This window comes from Leucoraja erinacea, chromosome 24, assembly GCF_028641065.1.
Source record: "Leucoraja erinacea ecotype New England chromosome 24, Leri_hhj_1, whole genome shotgun sequence".
In the NCBI taxonomy this organism is placed as follows: domain Eukaryota; kingdom Metazoa; phylum Chordata; class Chondrichthyes; order Rajiformes; family Rajidae; genus Leucoraja; species Leucoraja erinaceus.
In genome coordinates, this window is record NC_073400.1 from 33,896,844 (window position 1) to 33,922,913 (window position 26,070).

The window sequence follows — 26,070 nt, forward strand, 5'->3', positions numbered from 1 at the left end:
GTTTAGAAAAAGGGATTCCACTTCACAACATTTTCCACAAGATCGCAAAATCATATTGAAATTAAAATCAATACTCTTGTCACACGCTATATCAATAGATATACATCGAAGGGTTAAGTCTTTCCAGATACAGGGTTATTGGTCTTCTCTAGGTGACACCAGGTGCCTGTGTTTGAAAACAAGACTTCCCCCAAAGCATAAAATCCTTTGTCAAGTTGGAGGTGGAGTCGAGTTGGAAGAGTTGCTGTTTATTGGACTGCTGTGTGGGACAAGCTGACAGCTGAGCTGTTGAGACAGGTAGATAAGAGCTAGGAACTCAGGATAAACATTCTGATCACTTCCCTCGACCTCAGTTAAGCTGCTGCATTCTGTCTCATTTCTGTTTTGTCTTCCTGCTTTCCATGTTTTATGCCTAAAACATGTTTTTCTTTACTATTGTTTTAAGGCCATTTATCTAATATACTATCATTTTTTAATGATAGGCAAACCTGATTGATTTTTTAATAGCTTTTTTTGCTCTTCTGTGTGAAAAATGTCTTCCTCCTGACAACCTTTCTCTTAAATTCTCACGTGTTTAATTTTCAAAGCTCTCCAGGTAAACAAAAAGTATATTTTTACTCAAGTTGTGGGAAATGTAGCACTGGGCTGGTGTTCAACTGCGAGGTGGTTGGTGAGTGACCTTGTTTCTTTGATTGGCTTTTAAGAGAAAGTTGAGTTAGAAATTTCCTCCCGAAAGAGAAATGTACTGCTGAATAATTTTGTTTTTGTAAGAAGCATGTAATAATATTTCTTATTTCCCTTTCTCAATAGATTTTGTTTTGCACTTTACAGCCCTGCAATGAAGTATCTTTCTTAGACAAAGCATAAAAGGTCCCCAGCAGAGAACTGGTGGCTATCCTGGAATAGTTTAGGGAGAGCGTGTAATTATGATATGGTTTGACGTAATCTTTATTTTCCTTCTCTAATTCAGCTGTAAAACCTGATGGCTTGGCTAAGATCAGAACAAGGTAACCATGAGCAAGACTTGGTGGGTAAAACTGGTTTAATGTGCAATCATGCAATGTTTACGGTTTCACAGAGCCCATCATTGAAAGGCAATCTTAGATAGTTGGGAAGTTGAAGGAACAACATGTAACTCTATTTTCTCCCATTTCTGAGATCATTTTGAAACGTGTGGTTCACTATTTTATTAAGAATACAATGTAGTTTTACCCCTTTAATTTGAAATGAATAGTTTCAATTTGCATCAAAACATACAATGAAGAAAGACATTTTTAACAAGATGAATCTTCCCAGAATACACTGAAACAAGTTACTCTGAATAATCCTATAATATCTGATGCGGCGCATTGACCCAAAATATTGATAAATCATTTCCAACCCCACCCACCTACACACTGGTGCTGCCTGACCCATTGAGCTTCACCCGTTGAGTTTCTCAAGCAGTTTGTTTCTAATTTTCACCCCAAATTCCAGCATCTGCAGTCTCTTGGATCTCATAAATCTGACCAGGTGAGTTGGTTTAAAAACAAATTAATCAGGCATGTGTCTTAAGATGAATTGCAAAACTATGTTTTATATTAAAATATATTGCTTTGTGTTAAGACTTTTAATCAAAATCTGATCAAATGACATTTGTAAGAAACATCTTTTCTTAATCGACTGGAATATCATTTTGTTACATGTTAACATCAATAAATTTCAGAGAAAAACTAAATAATTTTGATTAAAATTAAGACATGGGAAATTCGAGAGGGCAAATGTTTACCTTTTAAGAAATCGTAATGATCCCAACTTTTAAACTTTTGTAGGTGATAAGTGTAGCTGTGAACAGGTTACGGGGTGAAAGCACTGCATTTACACAAGTTGCAGCAACTCCCAATCAACAATGACTGTTTGTTTTTCAGAACCTGCACCAACCTGCAGAAAGGAGGTATGTTTGACAAGTCTGAAATGGTCTGACAATCTGTAGTTGCCAGGTGTACTCACCCTAGGCGTGGACCTACTCACTCTAAACCTCGCTGCTATCCCTAATATGTGGGAAACTTTTTTCCATAAAAGGAAACGTGTCTGTCCTTGTACGCAGGTGATCTCAGGTAAATTCTGCTGCTTAACCATTTGAGTGATGGATTTTCTTACTCACTCTCAATCATCTAAGCATTGCCAGATGGAAAAGTTGAATCTTTCAAAATGAGATGAACAGAATAAAGTTGAACTGGTTGACGTATCTGAAACCTACATTTTGATCCAATATGTAGCCTGCTTTTTAATGCAATTTTTACTACAAACTCCAAAACCCACATTCCATTTCACTAAATGTAAATATCTGTACGTTCTTTCATTTAAATAGGTCTGTTATCAATGCTTGCAGGCAAAACATGCAATGCTCAAGACTATAACCAAAGTCTTTCAATCCACAAAATCTCAAAACATATTTTGCTAAATTGGAAGTAGTGATACAGTTAAGGTTAAACAATTAATCTGCAAGGAAAGTTCACCACTTTCTAAAATTCTCTCATGAATTAGCCTTCTTTGTGCCTTTATATTATGACACCATTCCAAGTAATTAAAAGAACTTCAACTTCCCAACAGGTCACTTCCCAGGATCTATTGTCGTATTTTTTTCACAATCTTAGAATGATAAAACTTGTCTTCATGAGTGGGAAAATCTCAAACCATGGGAATAACTGCAGGTAACGGGCTGGTTGTTTAAAACTGAGGTGTTTAGAAATTTCTTCTGGCAGTGGGTGGTGAATATCAGGAATTTTCTATCCCAGCAGGCGGTAAAAGCTGAATCATTAGAAGTATTTAAAGTGGAAGCAGATATAGATTGGACCAATGGAAGATAAATGGGAACTGGTACATGGGAGGGGCTGAGACAAACGTCGATCAGTTGTGATCACGGTGTACGTCTGGGCAGGCTTGAAGGGCTTGGTGGCCAATTTCTGCTCCATTTTTCTTGTCTTCCCATTAGTGCACAACAATTTTGAGCTCCAGCACTGACACATAAGACGGGAACTTTAGTGCCTTCTATTAAAATGTTGTATCTTCAAAACTTTATATGCATTTCAGAGAAGGCATTTACATATGTAAAATAAAAAAGGAAGCAGAGGAAATAGCTAATGCATTTGTATGATTTAGTTTGGGAAATTAATTATTGATTATGATGCAACTATAAACTGGCTTATTGCTGATATTATCTTAACCTTCTTTAGGTTGCTGTGGTAAGCTTGAAATGGTGCATAATATTTTGAAACTATTTAACAAAATTGAATGCTTACTGGCAGAAAACGGCAACTGGTTCACTGGAATGTTTGAATTTACAGCTCGAGAATTGGTTCCAGGCTGCCTGCAGTAATAGACAAATTAATTTGGAAATTATTTCACTTTGCTATGCTCAATTATCTATAGATCAAGGAGAAGTCCAGAAATCACTTCTTTATTCTTGTACGACGACCTACAGGATGAAAACTGAAAACGTATTGAGCGATAGGTACATGATTGAAAAGCTGGCGAGGTTTGTATGAATAAAACACACAGAACACACCGTCACATGGTCTGTGAAAGTGTGGACCATGAAGCAGTGCGAACCTGCAGATCAATGTCCTTATTAATATCAAAAAGCCAAACAGTAACTCTTTCTGCAACACAAATGGGCATATAATCTTTCATTTAAAAAATGGCCAATGATTAGAAATATTTGCCAGTTCAGATCCTTTAAGGATTTTTTGAAAGACTAACTGATATGGACTAATTGAATGCCTTAATAGCTGTTAACAGCAGGATTGAATACAGAGTGAGCTACTATATATTAAAAGTGGTTAGCAGATGTTACTGTCTGGATGTATGAGCACAAACATAAATCACATGAAATAATACGACTACAACTAGTTTATATTGGCATCATATGTGTCGATGTACAAAATGTAATTTTGAAAATGTGACCAAGACATGTCAAGGACAAAGTTTGATCGAGTAAAACTAGACCTCTATTGATGTACTGACTGATGTAATCCATCCATCCATTCTACTGTCCTTCATTCCACCGGAGTCTGTAATGTAACCAATCAGATTTCAGTGGAGTGAAGTACATGAGACATGGAACACATTCTTCCAATCAACGTTCTCTGAACAATGGGTAACTCAACCAAACAGCAAGAGAAGAACCATACTCTGTCAACCAACTTGAAGAAGTATAATCAATATCATTTTTCATTGCAGTAGAGATGAATAAAATAATTAAGTGATAAGTTATGTACTAGCATTAGTCAGAAATTAATCACCGTACTTTTGATCTTCTGGTGTGTAATCTGAGAAGGTATAATTGTTATAAAATAGGCTAAATTAAATTAAGTTTACCTAAATTATACCACCCATTGAGGCGTTGTGAACAATCTGGAGTTTTACCTCCATGAAGTTGCTGCCAATTCATCGAGAGTTTCAACCAGTCCAGGTCTTACAAATGGTACAGAATGAACGTGGACCTTTCAACAGTCTGAACAAACACTGTGCCTCCTGCAATTCATGTTCACAATTGAAAACTATTATAAATGCTCCAGTTACATTTGTGCAATGTTCTCTACCAATTAAACCCAGCAGGCACCAGTTTTTGAGAAACAGAGAATCAGGACATTCACAGCGCAGGAGTAGCTATTCAGTCCTATTTCATGTTCTGGTCAAAAAGAAACTTCTCAAAATAATCTCACTTTTCATCAATGGTCCAAGACTCTTACATTGCATGTCTGATTGCTGTTTATATGTGATGCAATCCTACCGAGCAGACACTTCCCAAACCCCTACCATCTTCCAATGAAAAAATAATTTCAATATTTGCCCTATAATTGATCTGCTTATAACTTTAGTTCTCTGTCTCTTAGTTTTGATTCCTCTGCTGGTCAAATGTCCTTGACTGCTTATTCAGTCTTCATAGCTCTTCATATAATTATACATATCTGCAGTGCAACACAGTTCCTTTTAGTGCTGGAGTAACTCAGCGGAATAAGCAGCATCTTTGGAGAGAAGGAATGGGTGACGTTTCGTCTTGAGACCCTTCTTCAGACTGATGTCAGGGGAGTGGGCGGGACAGAGATAAAATGTAGTTGGAGACAGTAAGACTAGTGGGAGAACTGGGAATAGACAAAAGACAATAGACAATAGGTGGAGGAGTAGACCATTCGGCCCTTCGAACCAGCACCACCGTTCAATACGATCATAGCTGATCATCCACAATCAATACCCCGTACCTGCCTTCTCACCATATCCCCTGACTCCGCTATCTTTAAGAGCTCTAGCTAACTCTCTCTTGAAATCATCCAGAGAATTGGCCTCCAGCCCTCCTTATGAGGCAGCGAGTGCCACAGATTCATAACCCTCTGAAAAGGTTTTTCCTCATCTCCGTGCTAAATGGCTTACCCCTTATTCTTAAACTGTGGCCCCTGGTTCTTGACTCCCCCGGGAACATGTTTCCTGCCTCTAGCGTGTCCAAACCCTTAATAATCTTATATGTTTCATCCTTCTAAACTTCAGAGTGTACAAGCCCAGCCGCTCCATTCTATCAACATATGACAGTCCCGCCATCGCGGGAATTAACCTTGTAAACCTACGCTGCCCTCACTCAATAGCAAGAATGTCCTTCCTCAAATTTGGAGACCAAAACTACACAGAATACTCCAGGTGTGGTCTCACTAGGGCCCTGTACAACTGCAGAAGGACTTATTTTCTCCTATACTCAACTCCTCTTGTTATGAAGGCCAACTTGCCATTCGCTTTCTTCACTGCCTGCTGTACCTGCATGCTTCCTTTCAGTGACTGATGAACAAGAACTCCCATATCCCGTTGTACTTCCCCTTTTCCCAACTTGATACCATTCAAATAATAATCTGTCTTCCTTAAGGAACGTTCTTTAATTCGGAGGCTGTGACCTTGGTCCCAGACGCTCCCACTAGTGGCAACATCCTCTCCACATCCATGTGCAGGAAACTCAGTGTTCAGGGGTTATAGGGAGAAGGCAGGAGAATTGGGGTTAGGAGGGAGAGATAGATCATAGTGAGGTGAGGTGGGCCACCTCACCAGAGCCAGGGGACACAGTCTTAGAATAAAGGGGAGGCCATTTAAGACTGAGGTGAGAAAAAACGTTTTCACCCAGAGAGTTGTGAATTTGTGGAATTCCCTGCCACAGAGGGCAATGGAGGCCAAGACACTGGATGGATTTAAGAGAGAGTTAGATAGAGCTCTAGGGGGCTAGTGGAGACAAGGGATATTGGGAGAAGGCAGGCACGGGTTATTGATTGGGGCCGATCAGCAATGATCACAATGAATGGCGGTGCTGGCTCGAAGGGCCGAATGACCTCCTTCTGCACCTGTTTTCTATGTTTTTATGTTTCCTATTTTTGCTACTAAAGTGGATAACCTCACATTTATCCACATTAAACTGCATCTGCCATGCATCTGCCCACTCCCCCAACCTGTCCAAGTCACCCTGCATTCTCATAGCATACTACTCACAGTTCACACTGCCACCCAGCTTTGTGTCATCTGCAAATTTGCTAATGTTACTTTTAATTCCTTCATCTAAATCATTAATTTATATTGTAAATAGCTGCGGTCCCAGCACCGAGCCTTGCAGTACCCCACTAGTCACTGCCTGCCATTCTGAAAGGGACCCGTTAATCCCTACTCTTTGTTTCCTGTCTGCCAACTAATTTTCTATCCATGTCAGTACCTTACCCTCAATACCATGTGCTCTAATTTTGCCCACTAAACTCCTATGTGGGACTTTATCAAATGCTTTCTGAAAGTCCAGGGACACTACATCCACTGGCTCTCCCTAGTCCTTCCTAGTTACATCCTCAAAAAATTCCAGAAGATTAGTCAAGCATGATTTCCCCTTCGTTAATCCATGCTGACTCGGACCGATCCTGTGACTGCTGTCCAAATGTGCGTCTATTTCATCTTTTATAATTGACTCCAGCATCTTCCCCACCACCGATGTCAGGCTAACTGGTCTATAATTCCCTGTTTTCTCTCCCCTTCCTTTCTTAAAAAGTGGGATAACATTAGCTACCCTTCAATCCACAGGAACTGATCCTGAATCTATAGAACATTGGAAAATGATTACCAATGCACCCTTGATTTCTAGAGCCACTCCCTTAAGTACCCTGGGATGCAGACCATCAGACTCGGGATTTATCAGCCTTCAGTCCTATCAGTCTAGCCAACATCATTTGAGGGGCAGGGGATGGAGAGAGAGGGTTTTAGTCTAACTTCAAATAGGCCTTGCTTTCCCTCTCTCTCCATTCCCAGTTCTCTTACTGTCTCCGACTTCATTCTATCTCTGTCCCACCCACTCCCCCGACATCAGTCTGAAGAAGGGTCTCGACCCGAAACGTCACCCATTCATTCTCTCTAGACATGTTGCCTGTCTCGTTGAGTTACTCCAGCATTTTGTGTTTACCTTCGATTTAAATCAGCATCTGCAGTCTTTCCGACACAGTTCCTTTTTATGTGGTGTCCAGAAATGAACACGGTGACCTGCCTTATGTACCTTCCAACCATAATCCCATTTGTCTTCATACATCCCATATCGCCCCTATCCATGTACTTGTCCAAATGTGCCTCATCAACCACCTCCTCTGGCAGCTTGTTCCATATCCTCACCACCCTCTGTGTGAATCCCTGGCCCTTTTCCGCAGTTTCTTGAGTCTACAGCACTTTGTGTTCTCTAACTTAATCAGATTCTTCCAACAGCAGGGTAACCACAACCACTCTGATGTAGAGGCAGAATACTTGCAAAGCAGACAAGATAGATATTTAGATCAGGAACTGACATAAACTGGTCATATTATGCAAAATGTAGTGAACTAATATTCTTGTTGTAAAGGAGCCACTTGGCAATAAAGATCATAAAATGATGGAATACCATTGGAAACAACCCCTTTGGCCCAACTTGCCCATGCCGACCAAAATGCCCCAGCTAGGTTCGTCGCACCTGCATGCATTTGGCCCTTATCCCTTTAAGCCCTTTCCATTCATGTATGCTAAAATATATTTTAGATATTGTTATAGTGCATGGCTCAACTACCTCCATATATTTACCACCCTCAGTGGAAAAAGTTGCCCCTCAGGTTCCTATTAAATCATTCCCCTCTCACCTTAAACCTAGTTCTTGATACGCCTACCCTGGGTAAAATGACTCAGGTAAAGATGTAATTCAACTACAAAGAGTGCAATCTGCAGAGGAACGTTGTCAGGACACAAAGTACTGAGTTGTATGGAGGGGTTGGACAGGTTAGGACTTTATTCCTTGGAGTATAGGAGATCGAGGCATGAAGTTAGTGAGGTATGTAAAATCATATGGGGCATCGGTAGGGTGAATGCACACTGTCTTTTTCTCAGTTGATGAATCAAGAAGGGAGGATATAGGTTGAAGAGGGAAAGATTTAATAGGAACTAAGGGGAACTTTTGCACACAGAGGGTGGTGGGTTTCTGGAACAAGCTGCTGGAGGGAGTGGTTGAGGCAATAATGACATTTAAAAGCGATTTGGACAGAGATGGACATGAACGGTTTAGAGGGATATGCCTAAACGTGAGCAAATGGGGTGAGGGAAGATGAACATTTTGGTTGGCATTGATGAGTTGGGCTGAAGGTCCCGTTTCCATGCTGTATGACTATGCAACAGAACTGGTTAAGGTTAGGGTTAGGGTTAGGGGTTAGGGTTAGGGTTTGGGTTAGGGTTAGGGTTAGGGTTAGGGTTAGGGTTAGGGTTTGGGTTAGGGTTAGGGTTAGGGTTTGGGTTTGGGTTAGGGTTAGGGTTAGGGTTAGGGTTAGGGTTAGGGTTAGGGTTAGGGTTAGGGTTAGGGTTAGGGTTAGGGTTAGGGTTAGGGGGTTAGGGTTAGGGTTAGGGTTTGGGTTTGGGTTTGGGTTAGGGTTAGGGTTAGGGTTTGGGTTAGGGTTTGGGTTAGTAGGGTTTGGGTTAGGTCCTGGTTATGACCATACATGGTTGGAAGTGGTTTATTCTGCTGCAGACCATGTGATAGTTTCTCAGTTTCCACCTGCTGTGTACATCCTACAACTCAACATTTCATAACTTCTACATCCCCCTTTGGGTAAAAGTCTGATGCACAAGATCGAGGTTGGGGTTTGGAAGAATCACGGGTGATCTTATTAGAAAATATAATATAATAATAATAATAATATATTTTATTGTCATTGCACATAAGCGTAACGAGATTTGGGTTTGCAGCTTCCAACCGATGTCATAACATAAATAACTAATAAAATATAGATTTAGATACCCCGAGAAACATGGTTTGTAAAAAGAACATTACAACAGTAAAACAGGTCAAACAGACTAAAGTGCAGATGTGTCTGTGCGACGTGACCATCCGAGGGAGACAGTCCAGGGGGGATGGGGGGCACTCAGCAGGGCCGGTTCAGAGCCGCTATAGCTCTGGGAATGAAGCTGTTCCTGAGTCTGGAGGTTCGGGCGTAGAAGGCCTTGTAACGTCTGCCGGAGGGAAGTAGTTCAAACAGTCCATTACAAGGGTGTGAGGAGTCTTTATGGATGCCGATGGCCTTCCTGAGGCACCGTGTGTGGTAGATGCCCTCCAAGGCTGGTAGCGGTGTCCCAATGATCTTCTGCGCTCTGTGGACGACGCGCTGAAGTGCTCTCCTCTCCGCCTCCGTGCAGCTGAGATACCACACAGAGATGCCATACGTTAATATGCTCTCTGTGGTGCAGCGGTAAAACGTTGACAGCAGCTGTTGGGGCAGACCAGTCTTTTTTAATGTTCTCAAGAAGAACAGTCGTTGCTGTGACTTTTTGACCAGCGCAGCGGTGTTGGTTGACCATGTGAGGTACTCTGAAATGTGAGTGCCCAGAAACTTAAAGCTGTGGGGGCAGGCGGGGCTGCTCTTGTAGTTAGTGATGTCCCTGACACCCTGCCACATGCTTCTGGTGTCCGCGGTATTGAAGTGGTCTTCCACCCTTTGCCTGTGGATGTCTTTGGCCTTTTTTATGCCTTTGTTCAGGTTCGATTGTTGCGTGCCCTTAGCAGATTCTGAACATTCTTAGGGGGCATGACAGAGAAGACTTTGAGATGACTACACTGGTGGGAATACACATGAGATAGAAGATGATTACAATGTCAGGGCAGTTCATGAAAACTAAGGTGAATAGGAGTTTCTTACAACAGAGGTTTGTGAATCCTTGCAGCATTTTCTGTTTCTTTTGTTGATTATTTTGTTACTTAGTTGAGATGTCTAAGAATGAGCAGGCTTTAGGACCCAGAGGAATTTGGCAATTGGATTCCTATTGTTGCTTTGCTTGATTCTAAATTCCAAATATGTTTGAATCTAAACTCTGCTAGAAACTCCATGTCCACACACAAGATGGGATTTGTCAGGAAACTAACAGTTCTACTTTTGTGTCTCGCAACATGTTCAGCAGAGGATACAGGTTAGAATTGAAAGCTTTGTTCAATTTCCACAGCCAAGGGATTGGAGGATATGAGGATTATCCTGAATAATTTTGTTCACAGTTGTGTTTTAGAATTAATCATGTTCTCTCAACAAACAAAGGTGGTTGAGGTCTTTGAGGAAATTACCTAAACCAAGAGAATTCAATATTCATATCATTGGGTTGTAAGCTACCCAAGCAGAATACGAGGTGCTATACCTCCAGTTTGTGTGTGGCCTCACTCGGACAGTGGGGGAGGCCCAGGACAGAAAGCTCAGTGGGGGAATGGGAAGGGAGTTAAAATGGTTAGAAACTGGGAGCTCCTGTAAGCACAAATGTTCAGTGAAAGAGTCGTCAAGACTACGCTTGGTCTCACCGATGTACAGGAGGCCAGATCGGAAACACCGGATACTGTAGATGAGGTGTTGCCGCTGCACAACAGCCCTCCTCCACTGACCATGTCGCGCTTCCCGAATCAACCACAGAGCTTTGGGATGGGAGTGGGGCTGAGATGGAGTGGGAATGTGGTGGGAGTGGGAGTGGGATAGGGTGGGAGAAGGAGTGGAGTGGGATAGGGTGGGAGTGGGGGTGGGGGTGGAGTGGGATACGGTGGGAGTGGGATAGAGTGGGAGTGGGATAGGGTGGGGGTGGTGGTGGTAGTAGTGGAGTGGTAGTGGGATAGGGTGGGAATGGGGTGGTAGTGGGATAGGGTGGGAGTGGGATAAGGTGGGAGTGGGATAGGGTGGGAGTGGGATAGGGTGGGAGTGGGATAGGGTGGGAGTGGGGTGGTAGTGGGATAGGGTGGGAGTGGGATAGGGTGGGAGTGGGGTGGGAGTGGGATAAGGTGGTAGTGAGAGTGGGGGGTAGTGGGATAGGGTGGGTGGGATAGGGTGGGAGTGGGGTGGGAGGGGGATAGGGTGGGAGTGGGATAAGGTGGGAGTGGGATAGGGTGGGTGGGATAGGGTGGGAGGGGGGTGGGAGTGGGAGTGGGATAAGGTGGGAGTGGGATAAGGTGGGAGTGGGATAAGGTGAGCTAGGGCTGGGAATGGGATGGAGTGGGAGTGGGAGGTGAGCCCACAGGTGATTCAGAGCTGTTGACTTTCACCTTCACCTTATAAAGCCGCAATCTTATGCTGGAAGAAGGTGCAGTGTCTACAGTCAGCACCAGAGGCCCAGGTTAACTCCAGTACTGGAGCTGTGAGGGGCCATTCTCATTCATAACATTATTGGCAAATTAACTAGTTGAAAATAATGTTTTAATGGATACAATTGCTACAACAATCCCATCTCGTTCACTTACGGAGATAAAATCTCTTTTGCAGCTGCGGATGATATCGGAATTCACCAAATGAGTCGAATTGCAGATCTTCTCACCTCTGTTGAATGTGAAGCATTACACACAAAGCTGACCCACCCTGAACAGAATATCATGGAGGAGATTGATAACATGTTGGAGGAAAATGACAATCTATTCAAGACTAGAAAACGCAGAGAACTCGGTAGGTAAATCCACAAAATAGCAAACATCTACAAAGTTACTAATCAGAAAATTGTACATTTTCATCCAATTCGTTAAATATATTACAAACAACAGTAAGAGCCCAATTAATTGGTGATCAAAATGTAAAGTGTAAAATATTCTATACTAACTTAAAGTTGAATATTTAGGGTGAGATTGGCAACATGCATCAATTTTGAACAGTCAATTGGGTTTGTCAATGAACATGGAACATACGACATACAACAGTATGGGAACTATGATCCAGCATGTCTGTACTGACCATGAAGCTAATCAAACTAATTCCATCCACTGTCCATGGTTGGTTTCCCGCTAGTTAATGCGTCTGTGTAAATGGCTCTAACATTCCTATCATATTCAGTTCCCTTTATTTATTGTAATGCGTACCGAACACCAGCATTTTTCACACACCTATCACCCATGTGTAAAACGTGCCTCACAAATCTCCTTTAAACCTTTCCCATCTCTCCTTAAACCTATGCCCTCTTGTATTTCTCCTTTCCATCCTAACTATCTTCCCTATCTATGCCTCTCATCATTCTATACACTTCTATCTGATTGCCTCCAGCCTCCAGAGAAAACATCCAAAGTTTGTCCAAACTCTCCTTTTACCTCTAATCCAGGCTTGTGAAACATAAAATTCTGGAGCAACTCAGTGTGTCAGGCGGCATCAGTGGAGGGAATGGACAAATGATGTTTCGGGTCAGGACCATTCATCAAACTAATTTCTGTATCTTCTCCAAAGGCCCACATCTTTCCTATCGTGTGACAACCAGAATTGTACATAATACTCCAAATGTAGTCTGACCAAAGTTACATATAATTAAAAAATGACTTGCCAACTTTTATACTCAATGCCCAAACTAATGAAGGCAAGCATGCTGTCTTTACCATCCTCTCTACTTGTTGTTCCCACTCCTGCATTGTCTTTGTCATCCCCCCCAGACCACCTTCACTCTGATGCTAAGTGGGCTGCTCTTGAAGGTTGCTTTCTTCTGCTTGCGTATGGTGTGCACAGCCTAAAGTTGTCGGTCAACTTGTTCTTTTTATGGGATCCAGAGTTAGTTGACTGGATACAGAATTGGCTTCATGGATAGAAGCAGAGAGTGATGGTGGAAGGTTGTTTTTGAACTGAAGATTTGTGACTAGTGGTGTGCCGCAGTTATTGGTTCTTGGCCCATTGTTGTTTAAGGTTTAGGTCAAGGATTTGGAGGGAATGCACAAGGCAAGATTAGTAAGTTTGCAGTTGACAATATAGGTGACTGCACTTTCAATCCGGTTGCAGGAAATGTTGATTACTCCCTTGCCTCTGCAAGATGCTTCCTGAACCACTGGCCATCAATGTTTCACTCCTCCCTGGCTACAGCAATGGTATCAGACTACTAATGAGAGGAAGCAGTAAACAATAATTTTAAGATTAAACGAGAATTTACCAGTTTGAAGTTTGATCTTTATTTTATGAGGAGTTACGATGAGGGATTAGTGAAGACCCCGCCAGCACGCATGCACGACATTCTTCAAAGCAGCGGTGTGGAATCACAGGAATAGTAATTGAAATAAACATAGTAAGATAAGAAGAACTAGGATACCAGTTGACCTTTATAATAGAGGGTGGGAGCGGAGGGCACGTAATCTCTCATCGTAACTCTTCATAAAATAAAGATCAAACTTCAAACTGGTAAGTTCTCGTTTAATCTTACTATTTTACTTCGGAGTCAGGTGAGTGACTACGTGATGATTTTAAAGATCTGTGATTTCAAGCCGTGGAACAATCCATGCTTCACTCATTGCCGAAGTCATCCAAGGGAGGAAGTATGTTATTGTAATTAAACATGAATCAATGTTTTTAAAACAATAACGATATTTATTTTTTAAACAAAGAAAATAACGCCCTCTCGGGCTAAATTATATATTGGCAGAACTTAAAATTCTTTCTGCAAACTCTGCAGGTTTGGCAATCGGCTTGTTATAAAATATTTGGAAAGTCCTTTCTGTAGAACATCCTGCTGTTGCCAGAATATGGTCCATTGGTACCTCCATATTTCTGGCCGCCGATGTTGATGCTGCCCTGGTGGAGTGAGATTTAAAAATGTCAGTATCCCCCCCAGCAGCCCCCAGAACCTGTCTGAGCCATCTTGAGATGGTCTGTACTGACACCCGACCATGAGGCTGTTTGAAGCTAACCCATAATGCCATTTCGCTTCCTCTTAAGGCTTTTGTTGTCCTAAGATAAAGCAGTAGATGTGACATGACACACAAACGGGGATCAGGTGGGTATGCCCGGAATTCCAAAGTCAGTCCCGAAGTTCCCGGTCTACTCTGTTTGACCAGCTCCAAGATTCTGAATGTTATCTTGTCAGTTGATGTTACCATATTGTCCAGTCTTAATTTGTATAGGGACTGGACCCTGTGGGCTGAGACCAAGGCCATCAGCATGACGGTTTTAGAGTGAGCTGTTCCAGGGAAAGGGACTTGGCTGGTGACCAACCCCTTAGTAATGTCAGGACGACACTGACGTGTCACATCTGGGTGTACCTTGGTCTGGGGGGATTGGTGTTATAGATACCCCTCATTAGTTTGACAACCAGAGGGTGAGATCCTATGGACTGCTGTCCTGGTTTCTGCCATAAATACGCTGACAGAGCACTCATAGCACAGTTAATTGTGCTGTAACTCAGTCCTTCATCGAAGTGAAGGCTGGATAGGAACTGCAGGATGTTGGTAATTGTAGCTGATCTGTATGCTACCCCAGTCCTCGAGCAGTACGCTTCCCACTTCCGAATGCTGGAGAGGGACTGCTTCTTAGTCGATTCTCGGTAGGCCGCCGTGATCATGTTCATGGTCCTGTCCGATAATCCCAGATCCAACAGAGGCCGTTTCAGATTCTGCAAGCCAACAGATTTATCCTGTCATGGCATGGATGACTTTCGCCCGTAACAGGATGGACCAATAGATCTGGCCTTTTGGAAATGGTCATACGTGGTTCAGAGACCATGTCGAGGACCACAGGGAACCATGGCAGTTGGGTACTACCAAAATACCTGAAGCTGAGTCCCTTTGTATTTTGCGTAGAACCCGACTGATGAGGCAGAAGGGGGGAAAGGCATAGAAATGTTTTTCCCAATTCAGCAAAAATGCGTCCATCGCTGCTGCCTCAGGGTCTGGTTCCCAAGCGACATATGTTGGTAACTGGTGATTCAGTCTGGATGCAAAGAGATCGATATCAGGTGTGCCATACCGCTTTGTAATATCAGCAAACACTTTATGGTTCAACATCCATTTGGCGTTGTCATTAAATTTTCGTGACCTGGTGTCTGCCACTGTATTGAGCTTACCTGGTAGGTAAGTTGCTGATAGCCAAATATGTCTGTTGACACACCATTGCCAGATTGTGTTGACCAGATCGTCACACGATATCGATTTTATTCCACCCTTATGGTTAATATAAGCCACCACTGTGGTGTTGTCAATTTGTAGGCGGACATGCAAATGGTGCATAGCTGAACAGTAAGCTTTTAGCCCATAAAACGCACCCAACATTTCTAAATAATTTATACCCAGTGTCTGTAGTAGTGATGATTCTTGTATGTTCCATCTGCCACCAGTACTAGATATAATGTTAGTTGTTCACCAGCCCTGAGCACTGGGATCCGTTTGTAATGTGGATGCTGGGTTTCTGATAACGATGGGGCTGGAACTATGCCAAATGTTTTCTTTCCACCATTGTAATTCTGAAATTGCTTTAGCTGGTAATTGCATAGGTCGATCAAAATGACCTGCATGTTGTTTTAACGCTTGCACCTTTGCCCTTTTGGTAATGCAAAGGTCCAAGTTGAGTAGCTGGAAATGCTGCTACTAATTTCCCAATCACTTTTGCCACCAGTCGAATAGATGGTTGATTAGTAACAATCAATTTGTTGCAGGCTATCACCAATTCTGCTGCTTTGTCTTTTGGCAATGTTACAGACATGTGGATAGAGTTAATTGTGAATCCCAGATAGTCCATAGTTGTGGATGGTGTCAACTTAGATTTATCTGGATGTATGACAAACCCCAGTATTTCAAACAGATGTTTGGTAGCTAATACCGCTGATTTAGCTAATTCCAGGCTTTTCCCCACTATCAAAATATCATCAAGATATGCCATGACAATATGTTTTTGTTTTCTCAGTATTGCCAAGGCTGGTTTTAATATCTTGGTAAACAGTCTTGGGGCTGATGTTAAACCATTAGGCAATGCTTTATACTGCCATTGTTGCCCCATCCAGTTAAATTTTAGGTATTGACGATGATCCTTATGAATGGGTACTGAATAGTATGCATCTTTCAAATCGATGCATGCCATGAAGTATCCTTTGGAAATTAATTGTTTGGCAGTAACAAATGTTTCCATTTTGAAATGTATATACCTAACAAAAGTATTCAGTGTAGTTAAGTCAATGATGATGCGACATCCACCATCTTTCTTGGTTTTTGTAAAAATATTCGATACAAATTCCAGAGAGTCATGTTCCATTTTCTCTATGACTCCTTTTGCATGTAACCTCACCAGTTCTGCATGTCCCTCGCATTTTTCCCCTTGTGAGAGTACAAACTCCCTGTGAGGTACATGTTGAACTGGTGGCATATTTTTTTGGATGAAATCAATTTTGTATCCCTGAATACTTTGTATAAATATATACTACATAAGCCCAACGGCTTTCGACTCTTCGTCCAGATCTTTGACTTGTTTCGAATTCCCAAAAAGCAGTATTTGTGGTTGCGCAGTTGCAGTTTTGCACAACCCTGCAAATTTGGGATTGAGGGCAGGCCTGATGGCATCCTTCCGTAGGCAGTTGATCTCATACTGTGTGTTACACAGTAGAGCCACTGTGTCCTGCTGGTTATCGGTCATTTCGACCCCATCAACCGAATGAGCATAGACGTTATTGCTGACGTCTGGAGCTTTAAGACTTTCTGGAGCTCATGCCCAGCCAATGTACCCCCAGATTTGGCTGTTAACGGCTGGTACATTTAGCGAGATGCAGTTCTCCGGAGGTGTATATTTGTCCATAGTCTCATTGACTACCTGTTCCTGTAGCGGGTGGAAGGACAGGTAGTCTATACTGGCCACCAGTTTCGACTACAACGGCTGTCCCGCTCGTGGTGATACCGCAAACCTGTTGACCACTCCCAGCAGCTTGCTCCATCTCCCATGGCGAGCTTGCTCCATCTCCTGGAGCAAGTCTCGCTGGAGCATCTGCTCCATCAACCGCTCCATGCGGGATAAACGGTCACCTTTGCCGCTCTCGGGCAGCGCGTCATCCTGACCGGACTCGTCCGAGTCTATCGGCCAGACCGACTTCTGCTTTGCCTTGCCTCCAACCCGCTGCGGTGGTTCGAGCTGAGCAGCTAGCGGAGTTGGGCTTGGCTGTGCAGTGATTGTGTCGGTGACTGTGGACCGCAGCGAGTGCGGTCCAAGTGCCGCCGGTCGCACCCCACTGCTGGAACCCTCCTGGGCCACCACAGTCGGATGGGGCACGACCTTCTTTAGTTTTCTTCCCTTGTCCATGTTCGCTGAAAACACAGAACACAGCAAGGGTTCGAAATAGCGACCTCAGAATAAGCTTAACTTACCTGTAGGTCCCGTTTTAAACTCTGTCGCAGGAGAGCTCTTCCCCCGCCCGTCGCTGTTGCACTGCGTGAGACGCTATGTCGCGCATGCGTGCTGGCGGGGTCTTCACGTAGTCACTCACGTGACTCCGAAGTAAAATTACAGGCCGGTTTGTACAACATTAAATTAAAGTAGAAAGGTAAATTACTGAAAGTGGTCAAAGAGCCACATGGCCCAGACACACGATATGTACCAACTACACCCGGCTACACTCTAATATTACCAGCTACACCAACTCAGAGGGATTCTGAGTATTTTGAAATAAACTATTTAATGTTGTTTGGTGTGGGCAAGTTGGGACGAAGGTTCTGTTTCCACACTGTATCACTCCATGACTATAATCAAAGGCAGTCAGGGTTTCTGAAGGGAAGATCATATCGTCATAATGATTGAATATTTTTAAGGCTTAACAAGGAAGCTTGATGAGAATAATGTATTTGATATAATCTACATAGATTTCGGCCGGAATTTCACTAAACTCTATAAATAGAAGTGAAAGCACGTTGGTTCCAAAGGCAGAAATTGTGGTGATATTTACAATGCCTGGATGTTGACTCCTGAAGCTGCTGCTGCTGCATGGAGTAAGCAGTGCAATTCGGAACAGGCTGATTTTGTTCTCCTGTGCTGTAGCTATTCTACAATTCTATGATGCTGAGATGCCTTTATAAAATATCAAGTCTTTGGTTTCCGGCTGTTCAGACATTCATTTCTATCAGGTTGGGATCCTTCTTCAGACTTAAATCCAGAGCAGAAATGTCACATATCCATGTTCTCCACAGATTCTGCCTGACCCGCTGAGTTACTCCAGCACTCTGTGAAACGTCACCTATCCATGTTCTCCACAGATGCTGCCTGACCCGCTGAGTTACTCCAGCACTCTGTGAAACGTCACCTATCCATGTTCTCCACAGATGCTGCCTGACCCGCTGAGTTACTCCAGCATTCTGTGTCTTTCCTTGTAAACCAACATTTGCAGTTCCTTGTTTCCACATTCATTTCTGTCCTTGAGCTGGTTGGAGTTTAATTTATTAAGGATACGACAGAACACATGGTCTCATTGAAAGCAGCTCATTGCCAGAGATTTACTGCTGCAGAACTCATCATCAGTGTTCTTTTCCATGATTCATTGTTCTGTTTCTTAGATGAATTCAGAAACTGCGTGGACATTTTAATCGAGTGGCTGCGGGATGATGGAGACAGCATGTACTGGGATCGCCTGTCACGGGCACTCAGGCAGGTCGGTCGAGAAGATATTGATAACGGTAATTCTTTCAATAATTACTGCATATTTAGCCAGTAAGCATTCGATAATCATTATTAGCTTGTCTAAATACTGCCAATAACCTGACGTCCAACAAGATTTAAAATCAGTCATTTCAGTTACTGAATTCTAAAGATTATCACATTATTCCTACAATATTATGTAGCAAGAGTAAAACTAATTCTAACCATGAATTTGATGAGAGGACGTTTGTTAGCTAAAGGCAGGAGCAGAGATTCTATATCTTGTTTTCAGTTTATTTATGTTTGATCTTATATTTTCACAATTTATCATACGAGGTTACAAAATTACAATGACAACTTCTTGCAGGAAGATGGACTTTTCTGATAGCTAAAATCTACCTCCTTTTACCAGAAATGCGAAAAAATATGAACCAAGACAAGACTTTGGAGGTGTATAAGAATATTGAAGAATATGGTAAAACACTGGAGAATGCACACTCCTCACTGATTGTAACTGATGATGAAATTAAAACGAAGGACAGTAACAGAGACAAACGGAGTGAACGTAAGTTCAAGTTCAGAGAGTTAAACGTATCTTTGTCATGCATAGAGATTTATACTTTGGGACCTATAGACACAAGGAACTGCAGATGCTGGAATCTTGCTCAATACTCGCAGAGTGCTGGAGTAACTCAGCGGGTCAGGCAGCATCTGTGGAGAACATGGATAGGTGACGTTTCACAGAGTGCTGGAGTAACTCAGCGGGTCAGGCAGCATCAGTGTTGGGTCCACTGTTGTTTGTCATGTACATCAATGATCTGGGTGATGGTGTGGTAAATTGGATTAGTAAGTATGCAGATGATACTAAGATAGGTGGTGCTGTGGTTAATGAAGTAGATTTTCAAAGTCTACAGAGAGATTTATGCCAGTTGGAAAAGTGGGCTGAAAGATGGCAGATGGAGTTTAATGCTGATAAGTGTGAGGTGCTACATCTTGGCAGGACAAATCAAAATAGGACGTACATGGTAAATGGTAGGGAATTGAAGAATGCAGATGAACAGAGGGATATGGGAATAACTGTGCACAGTTCCCTGCAAGTTGAATCTCATGTAGATAGGGTGGTAAAGAATACTTTTGGTATGCTGGCCTTTATAAATCAGAGCATTGAGTATAGAAGTTGGGATGTAATGTTAAAATGATGAGAGGGATAGACAGAGCTGACGTGGATAAGCTTTTCCCACTAAGAGTAGGGAAGATTCAAACAAGGGGACATGACTTGAGAATAAAGGACAGAAGTTTAGGGGTAACATGAGGGGGAACTTCTTTACTCAGAGAGTGGTGGCTGTGTGGAATGAGCTTCCAGTGAAGGTGGTGGAGGCAGGTTCGTTTTTATCATTTAAAAATACATTGGATAGTTATATGGACGGGAAAGGAATGGAGGGTTATGGTCTGAGCGCAGGTATATGGGACTAAGGGAGAATACGTGTTCGGCACGGACTAGAACGGTCGAGATGGCCGTTATAACATAACATAATATAACATAATTGTTTATAATATAACATAATTGTTATATGATTATATGGTTACATGGATAGGTGACGTTTCACAGAGTGCTGTGAAACAGAGTGCTGGAGTAACTCAGCGGGTCAGGCAGCATCTGTGGAGAACATGGATAGGTGACGTTTCTTCAGACTGAATGGATAGGTGACGTTTCTTCAGACTGAATGTGGTGGGGGAGAGAGTGCAGGAAAGAGGCGGGGCATTACAAAGCCTGGCAAATGATAGGTGGAAGGTACACAAGAATGCTGGAGAAACTCAGCGGGTGCAGCAGCATCTATGGAGCGAAGGAAATAGGTGACGTTTCGGGCCGAAACCCTTCTTCAGACTGAAGAAGGTGGATAGGTGGATACAGGTGAGGTGGGGGCTTGATTCACAGATGGGTGGACAAAGGCTACCTTAGTCACTAAGGATCCAGTTTTAAAATATAAAGGGGACCTGAGGGGAAGAGAGAGTTAGATTTAACTCTTAGGGCTAACAGAATCAAAGTATATGGGGAGAAAGCAGGAACAGGGTACTGATTTTGGATGATCAGCCATGATCACATTGAATGGCGGTGCTGGCTCGAAGGGCCGAATGGCCTCCTCCTGCACCTATTGTCTATGTTTCTAACCTTTTTCACATGGGGATGGTGGGCAGATAGAACAAGCTGAAAACAAACTACTGATTCGCCTCGGACCCCATGCATCTTAATGTTCTGAATCAGCCTACGATGAGCGACTTTATGAAATGCCTTGTAGACAACATCCACCACCCTAGCCTCATAAATCACATTTGTTACTTCTTCATAAAAATCAATCAAATTGGTAAGACATATGAAAGGTTGAAATGTTTGAATGTCGAGCTGCCTGTTCTGTTCCTATTGTTTCATGCTTCTGTGAAGCACTTTACACATAATACTCCTTGTATAACCCACCTTCATTAATCTCTCCATGCTTGTCCTTCCTTTGAGATTTACTGGTCATAATCTTGACCTTCCCATCGGTTGGTTCCTCCACTGTCTGATCTGGTTTCTACCCATCTGCTCGCTACTTTAAACCCTCCTGAATATCAATTCTCCCTGGAAAGATATTAATTCCCCTCCAGTTCAGATGCAATCTGGCCCTCTTGTCCAGCCCCTGGAAGAGAGGCCAATAATCTATATTTGAACTTGATCTTCCTGTACCAATTTCTTAGCCACGTCTTGAACGACACTATCTTTCGATTCCTTTCCTCACTAACATGTGGCAGAGATAGTAATCCTGGCAATTACAAGCCTGGAAGTTCTGTTTTCAATCTAAATTCTCTTTGCAGGACCTCACTTTCCTTTCTACCTATTTCATTGGAACCAAGATGGACCACAATTCCTGGCTGTTCACCCTCGCTCAGACACATCCTTCATCCTGGTACTAGTGTGAAGACACACTATCTAGGAGTCTCGTTTGTGGCCATGGAAACACCAGCCTGTACTCCTGACTATGCAGTCCCTTATCACTGGGACTCGCCTGGACTCAGTCCTACCATGGACTTGAGTCCGAAGAAGCGTCCCGACCCAAAATATCATCCATCCTTTTTCTCCAGAGATGCTGCCTGACCCGCTGAGTTACTCCAGCACTACCATGGACTTAGTTGTAACATGTCCTACCATGCGTTGTCCTATCACACCGGGACTTAGTCTTACCATGCTGTTCAACAGAGCAATACATGGTGCTGCCTGCTATGTGCCCCTGAGAGCCCATCACACAACAGGATCCAAAATGGTGCACACATTTGAGTGGGAGACAGCCACAGGAGCATGTGCACTACCTGCCCACCTTTCCTGGCAGAAACCATCTATCTGGCTGCACCTGTAAAGCTACCTCCCTAAATCTACCCTCTCTGCCCCCTGTGTGTCCACCTGTGTGTCCACCTGTGTGTTCACCTGTGCTCCTCCTGTGCTCCACCTGTGCTCCACCTGTGCTCCACCACCATGACGAGCTCAATGCGTTTTACGCACGCTTTGACAGGGAGAATACTGATGTGCCTTCCCGATCCCCCATTCGCTGTGATGGCATTTCAGTCTCAGTCACAGAGTGCAACGTCAGGAAATCCTTCAGAGGGGTGAACCCTCAAAAAGCGCCTGGACCTGATGGTATACCCGGTCGTGTTCTAAAAACCTGTACGGACCAACTGGCTGGAGTTTTTACGGACATTTTTCAACCTCTCACTTCTGAGGTCTGTGGTTCTCACCTGTTTTAAAAGGGCATCAATTATACCGGTGCCCAAGAAGAGTAAGGTGACGTGCCTCAATGACTATCGACCAGTGGCATTAACGCCGATGGTGATGAAGTGCTTTGAGAGGTTGATCATGGAGCAAATCAACTCCTACCTCGACAAAAACCTGGACCCACTGCAGTTCGCTTACCGCCACAACAGATCAATCGTGGATGCGATCTCGCTGGCCCTCCACTCCGCACTGGACCACTTGGACAACAAAAACTCATATGTCAGGCTGTTATTCATCGATTACAGCTCGGCATTTAACACAATCATCCCCTCCAAGCTGGTTACCAAACTCGCAGAACTGGGTCTCTGCGCATCACTCTGCAACTGGATCCTCGACTTTCTCATGCACAGCCCACAGTCTGTTCGTATTGGTGGAAATGTGTCAGCCTCGATAACAATCAGCATGGGAGCACCTCAAGGCTGCGTGCTCAGCCCCCTGCTGTACTCACTCTATACCCATGACTGCGTAGCCAACCACAGTGCGAACTCCATCATCAAGTTCGCTGACGACACCACTGTTGTGGGACGTATCACTGATGGGGATGTCAGAATATAGAAGAGAGATCGAGCAACTGTCCATATGGTGCCAGCACAATAACCTGGCCCTCAACACCAGCAAAATCAAGGAACTGATTGTGGACTTTGGAAGGAGTAGGAGGGGGACCCACAGCCCCATTTATATCAACGGGTCGATGGTTGAAAGGGTCAAGAACTTCAAATTCCTGGGCGTGCACATCTCTGAAGATCTTTCCTGGTCCGAGAACACTAACGCAATTATCAAAAATCTCATCAGCGCCTCTACTTCCTGAGAAGATTACGGAGAGTCAGATTGTCAAGGAAGACGCTCTCTAACTTCTACAGGTGCACAGTAGAGAGCATGCTGACCGGTTGCATCGTGGCTTGGTTCAGCAACTTGAGCGCCCTGGAGAGGAAAAGACTACAAAAAGTAGTAAACACTGCCCAGTCCATCATCGGCTCTGACCTTCCTTCCATCGAGGGGATTTATCGCAGTCGCTGCCTCAAAAAGGCTGCAGTATCATCAAAGACCCACACCATCCTGGCCACACACTCATCTCCCTGCTACCTTCAGGTAGAAGGTACAGGAGCCTGAAGATTGCAACAACCAGGTTCAGGAATAGCTACTTCCCCACAGCCATCAGGCTATTAAACCTGGCTCGGACAAAACTCTGATTATTAATAACCACTTTCTGCTATTTGCACTTTATCAGAAGAAAACATTTTTCACACAGAGAGTGGTGAATCTCTGGAATTCTCTCCCACAGAAGGTAGTTGAGGCCAGTTCATTGGCTATATTTAAGAGGGAATTAGATGTGGTCCTTGTGGCTAAAGGGATCAGGGGGCATGGAGATAAGGCAGGTATAGGATACTGAGTTGGATGATCAGCCATGATCATTTTGAATGGCGGTGCAAGCTCGAAGGGCTGAATGGCCTACTCCTGCACCTATTTTCTATGTTTCTATGTATCTATCAGTTTATTTATTCATGTGTGTATATATTTATATCATGGTATATGGACACATTTATCTGTTTTGTAGTAAATGCCTACTATTTTCTGTGTGCTTAAGCAAAGCAAGAATTTCATTGTCCTATACAGGGACACATGACAATAAACTCACTTGAACTTGAACTGTGTGTCCACCTGTGTGTCCACCTGCACTCCTGTCCTCCTCCTGTGCTCCACTTGTGGTCCACCTGTGCTCCACATGTGTGTCCACATGTGCTCTACCTGTGCTCCACCTGTGCACCTCCAGTGTGTCCACCTGTGTGTCCACCTGTGCTCCTCCTGTGCTCCACCTGTGCTCCACCTGTGCCACCTGTCCACCTGTGTGTCCACCTGTGTCCACCTGTCCACCTGTGCTCCAGTGTGTCCACCTGTGTGTCCACCTGTGTGTCCACCTGTGTGTCCACCTGTGTGTCCTCCTCCCACCTGTGCTCCACCTGTGCTCCACCTGTGCTCCACCTGTGCTCCTCCTGTGTTCCACCTGTGTTCCACCTGTGTGTCTGTGCTCCACCTGTGCTCCACCTGTGCTCCACCTGTGTGTCCACCTGTGTGTCCACCTGTGTGTCCACCTGTGCTCCACCTGTGTGTCCACCTGTGCTCCACCTGTGTGTCCATCTGATCGGTGGAGCTGGACACATCTCCTATGGACATTGTCATCATGGACATTTCACTGCTCATGTATCTGCTTCTACTGCTTCCTCTTGCAGCTTAATCCAGATGTCGACTACCCTCTTAGCTTAACATGCTGAGCATTTCCAGCATTTTACAAATGGTTTTGTACATTTATTGATCACAAATCTGTTTTCCATTTCAGTTCTGGAGATTAATTGGGATGAACTGGAACTCATTGTTGAAATGGAAAAACTCCCACCTTATCCCAGAAAGCCCACAGAAGGATTCAAGATGGTGCTCTGGGGTGTATTGTTTGGTTTTGTTGGCTCAACGTTCTTGGGAGCAATCAGTCTGTATTTCATTGTTAGAATAACGAGGAAAGATTGTTTGGAGATAATGCGTCGCTCGAAAGTGCTTCAACGCAGCAAGCACCGAAGGCGTCCGCTGAAGCAAATGGTGTACTCTTCCGATGATGAGAGTGTGCAAGTGAAAACAAGATCGAAACACCTCAAACGTTACTGCCTGCCTGTTCATGCAGTAAATCAGAACCAAGAAATGGCAAAATCAAAGAGGAGTGGAAACTGAAAAAGCTTGTCCAGCTTTGTTTCAGTCATGATAAAGGAAATGTAAAGAGAATTAAAGACTTTTACTGAGCAGTGTCTGAGATCTTATACCTAAACAGAACACACCAACTGAAGTCATGTCTGCCTCAAAGCAGAAAACAGACAAAAAATAACAATGCCAAATATTTCAAAATTCAAATGTCATATTGTGAATGGAATCTTACTTTATTAGCAAGATCTGTGTTGGGTCCTTTGTTGTTTGTCATGTACATCAATGATCTGGATGAAGGTGTGGTAAATTGGATTAGTAAGTATGCAGATGATACCAAGATAGGGGGTGTTGTGGATAATGAAGAGGATTTCCAAAGTCTACAGAGTGATTTAGGCCATTTGGAAAAATGGGCTGAAAGATGGCAGATGGCATTTAATGCTGATAAATGTGAGGTGCTACACCTTGGCAGGACAAATCAAAATAGGACGTACATGGTAAATGGTAGGGAATTGAAGAATACAGTTGAACAGAGGGATCTGGGTATAACCGTGCATAGTTCCTTGAAGGTGGAATCTCATATAGATAGGGTGGTAAAGAAAGCTTTTGGTATGCTAGCCTTTATAAATCAGAGCATTGAGTATAGAAGCTGGGATGTAATGTTAAAATTGTACAAGGCATTGGTGAGACCAAATCTGGAGTATGGTGTACAATTTTGGTCGCCCAATT

The 26,070-nt window shown here is 43.4% G+C and overlaps 1 protein-coding gene across 19 annotated transcripts; it reads left to right on the forward strand.

The window, feature by feature from the left end:
• The first annotated feature begins 303 nt into the window (after positions 1 to 303).
• Positions 304 to 25,443, forward strand: LOC129708981 (transmembrane and death domain protein 1-like). Of its 19 annotated transcripts, none has more exons than XM_055655104.1 (8): positions 304 to 670; positions 971 to 1,027; positions 1,812 to 1,933; positions 3,412 to 3,517; positions 11,781 to 11,957; positions 18,773 to 18,892; positions 19,267 to 19,419; positions 24,992 to 25,443. In XM_055655104.1, exons 5-8 carry the CDS (start codon positions 11,807 to 11,809, stop codon positions 25,372 to 25,374), a joined length of 807 nt encoding a protein of 268 aa, XP_055511079.1. In that variant the 5' UTR covers positions 304 to 670; positions 971 to 1,027; positions 1,812 to 1,933; positions 3,412 to 3,517; positions 11,781 to 11,806; the 3' UTR covers positions 25,375 to 25,443. The 19 variants fall into 19 exon arrangements, with proteins under 19 accessions (XP_055511079.1, XP_055511076.1, XP_055511081.1 ...); XM_055655101.1 differs by having other exon boundaries at positions 971 to 1,007; XM_055655106.1 differs by having other exon boundaries at positions 971 to 1,007; positions 1,908 to 1,933.
• Positions 25,444 to 26,070: the final 627 nt, after the last annotated feature.

What these genes read in the sequence shown, in the direction of transcription:
- LOC129708981 (XM_055655092.1), top strand. Translation starts at nt 10,377, where the DNA reads ATGTCCACACACAAGATGGGATTTGTCAGGAAACTAACAGTTCTACTT. An exon ending in ATGTTCAGCAGAGGATACAG is followed by an intron (nt 10,459 to 11,780) that starts GTTAGAATTGAA and finishes TCTCTTTTGCAG; the next exon opens with CTGCGGATGATATCGGAATT. An exon ending in TCGAGAAGATATTGATAACG is followed by an intron (nt 18,893 to 19,266) that starts GTAATTCTTTCA and finishes TCCTTTTACCAG; the next exon opens with AAATGCGAAAAAATATGAAC.